The sequence below is a fragment of the Triticum dicoccoides genome, chromosome 1B (genome assembly GCF_002162155.2).
Source record: "Triticum dicoccoides isolate Atlit2015 ecotype Zavitan chromosome 1B, WEW_v2.0, whole genome shotgun sequence".
In the NCBI taxonomy this organism is placed as follows: domain Eukaryota; kingdom Viridiplantae; phylum Streptophyta; class Magnoliopsida; order Poales; family Poaceae; genus Triticum; species Triticum dicoccoides.
This window is the reverse complement of record NC_041381.1, coordinates 672,563,994-672,565,304: the sequence shown is the minus strand read 5'-3', so window position 1 is coordinate 672,565,304 and position 1,311 is coordinate 672,563,994. Positions and strand designations below refer to the sequence as shown.

General features: G+C 50.3%; 1 protein-coding gene across 1 annotated transcript; it reads left to right on the top strand.

Moving 5' to 3' along the window:
• LOC119350879 (BTB/POZ and MATH domain-containing protein 2-like) lies at positions 1-936 on the top strand. Its single transcript, XM_037618504.1, has 2 exons — positions 1-348; positions 400-936. Exons 1-2 carry the CDS (start codon positions 1-3, stop codon positions 934-936), a joined length of 885 nt encoding a protein of 294 aa, XP_037474401.1.
• The last annotated feature ends 375 nt before the right edge of the window (positions 937-1,311 follow it).

The window sequence follows — 1,311 nt, the reverse complement described above, 5'->3', positions numbered from 1 at the left end:
ATGTCGTTCGCCGGCGAATCTGTCATTGCTAACGGTCTGCTGCTGCTGCCGCCGCCGCCTGTGCCGTCGGCCGCGATATACTCCTCCAACGGCAGCTGGTATCACCTGCTGCCGCCGCCGCCTGTGAAAGCGCATCTGCACTTCAGTTTCGTTGACGAGGTTGACCAACAAGAGCCTGCACGCATCCGTGCACAACAAGCAGACGAGTTCCATCGCAGTGGCCTAGGTCATGGTTGCTATACTTTCATAAAAGTAGAGGACCTTGAGCAGTCAAAGCATTTCAAGGATGACTCGTTCACCATCAGATGCGATTTTGTCATCCCGCAAGCTGCTGCTAACTTCATCGAGGTACAACCATCCAACATATGCGAGCAGCTGAACCATCTCCTTGCTACAAAGGTCGGTGCTGATGTGACATTCGAGGTTGGCAGCGAGACGTTTGCCGCTCACCGGTGCGTGCTTGCGTCTCGTTCTGCAGTCTTTATGGCGGAGCTCTTTGGTCCCATGAAGGAAGGGACTACTACGGCTGGTGCCATACAGATACAAGACATGGAGGCAAATGTGTTCAAGGCCTTGCTTGGTTTCATCTACACTGACTCGATGCCCAAGATGGAGGTTGAAGCACCAGAAGCTGGATCTGACGTTGCGTGGCTGCAGCACTTGCTTGTTGCTGCAGACAGGTATGATCTCCAGCGGCTCAGGTCGATGTGTGAAAAGAGGTTGTCGGAGCACATAGACATGAGCTCGGTCACAACCATACTATGTCTAGCTGTACAGCACCATTCGTGCGGACTGAAGGAGGCCTGCCTGGAGTTCCTCAAAGTGCAATCCTCTAAAGACCTGGGACAGATTATGGCGACCAGTGACTGGGAGCACATTGCCGCCAATCCCTCTGTTATGAACGAGCTCGTCATCAAGCTTGCTTCGAGAGTGTAGCTCGCCGCTTGCTCGTCATCATCCTAGCCGTTGGGCTACTAGCGCTCTGCCGATGTGTTTGCCGTGCTCTTCCCAGACGTGCATGCATGGTATGGTTTTACCGTTTTAGGCTTCAGTCAACATGTTTTTCTTTTTCTTCCGCTGGAGTTTGAGTAGTGTTAGCAACTGAGTCCGGTTTGAAGTAAGCATTTGTGTTGTTTTAGCAACTTATATCCTGCTAGTATATATATATCATGTTATTTTCCTGTCCGGCTGTGTCGGTGTAATGGTAGAGTCCGAGTCATTTTGTGTCGCTTGTTCATCTATGTACGAGATTTTACTATGAGTTGTGAAAAGAAATTCAAAAGGAAGAGAAGAGAATATTTTATGGGCGAT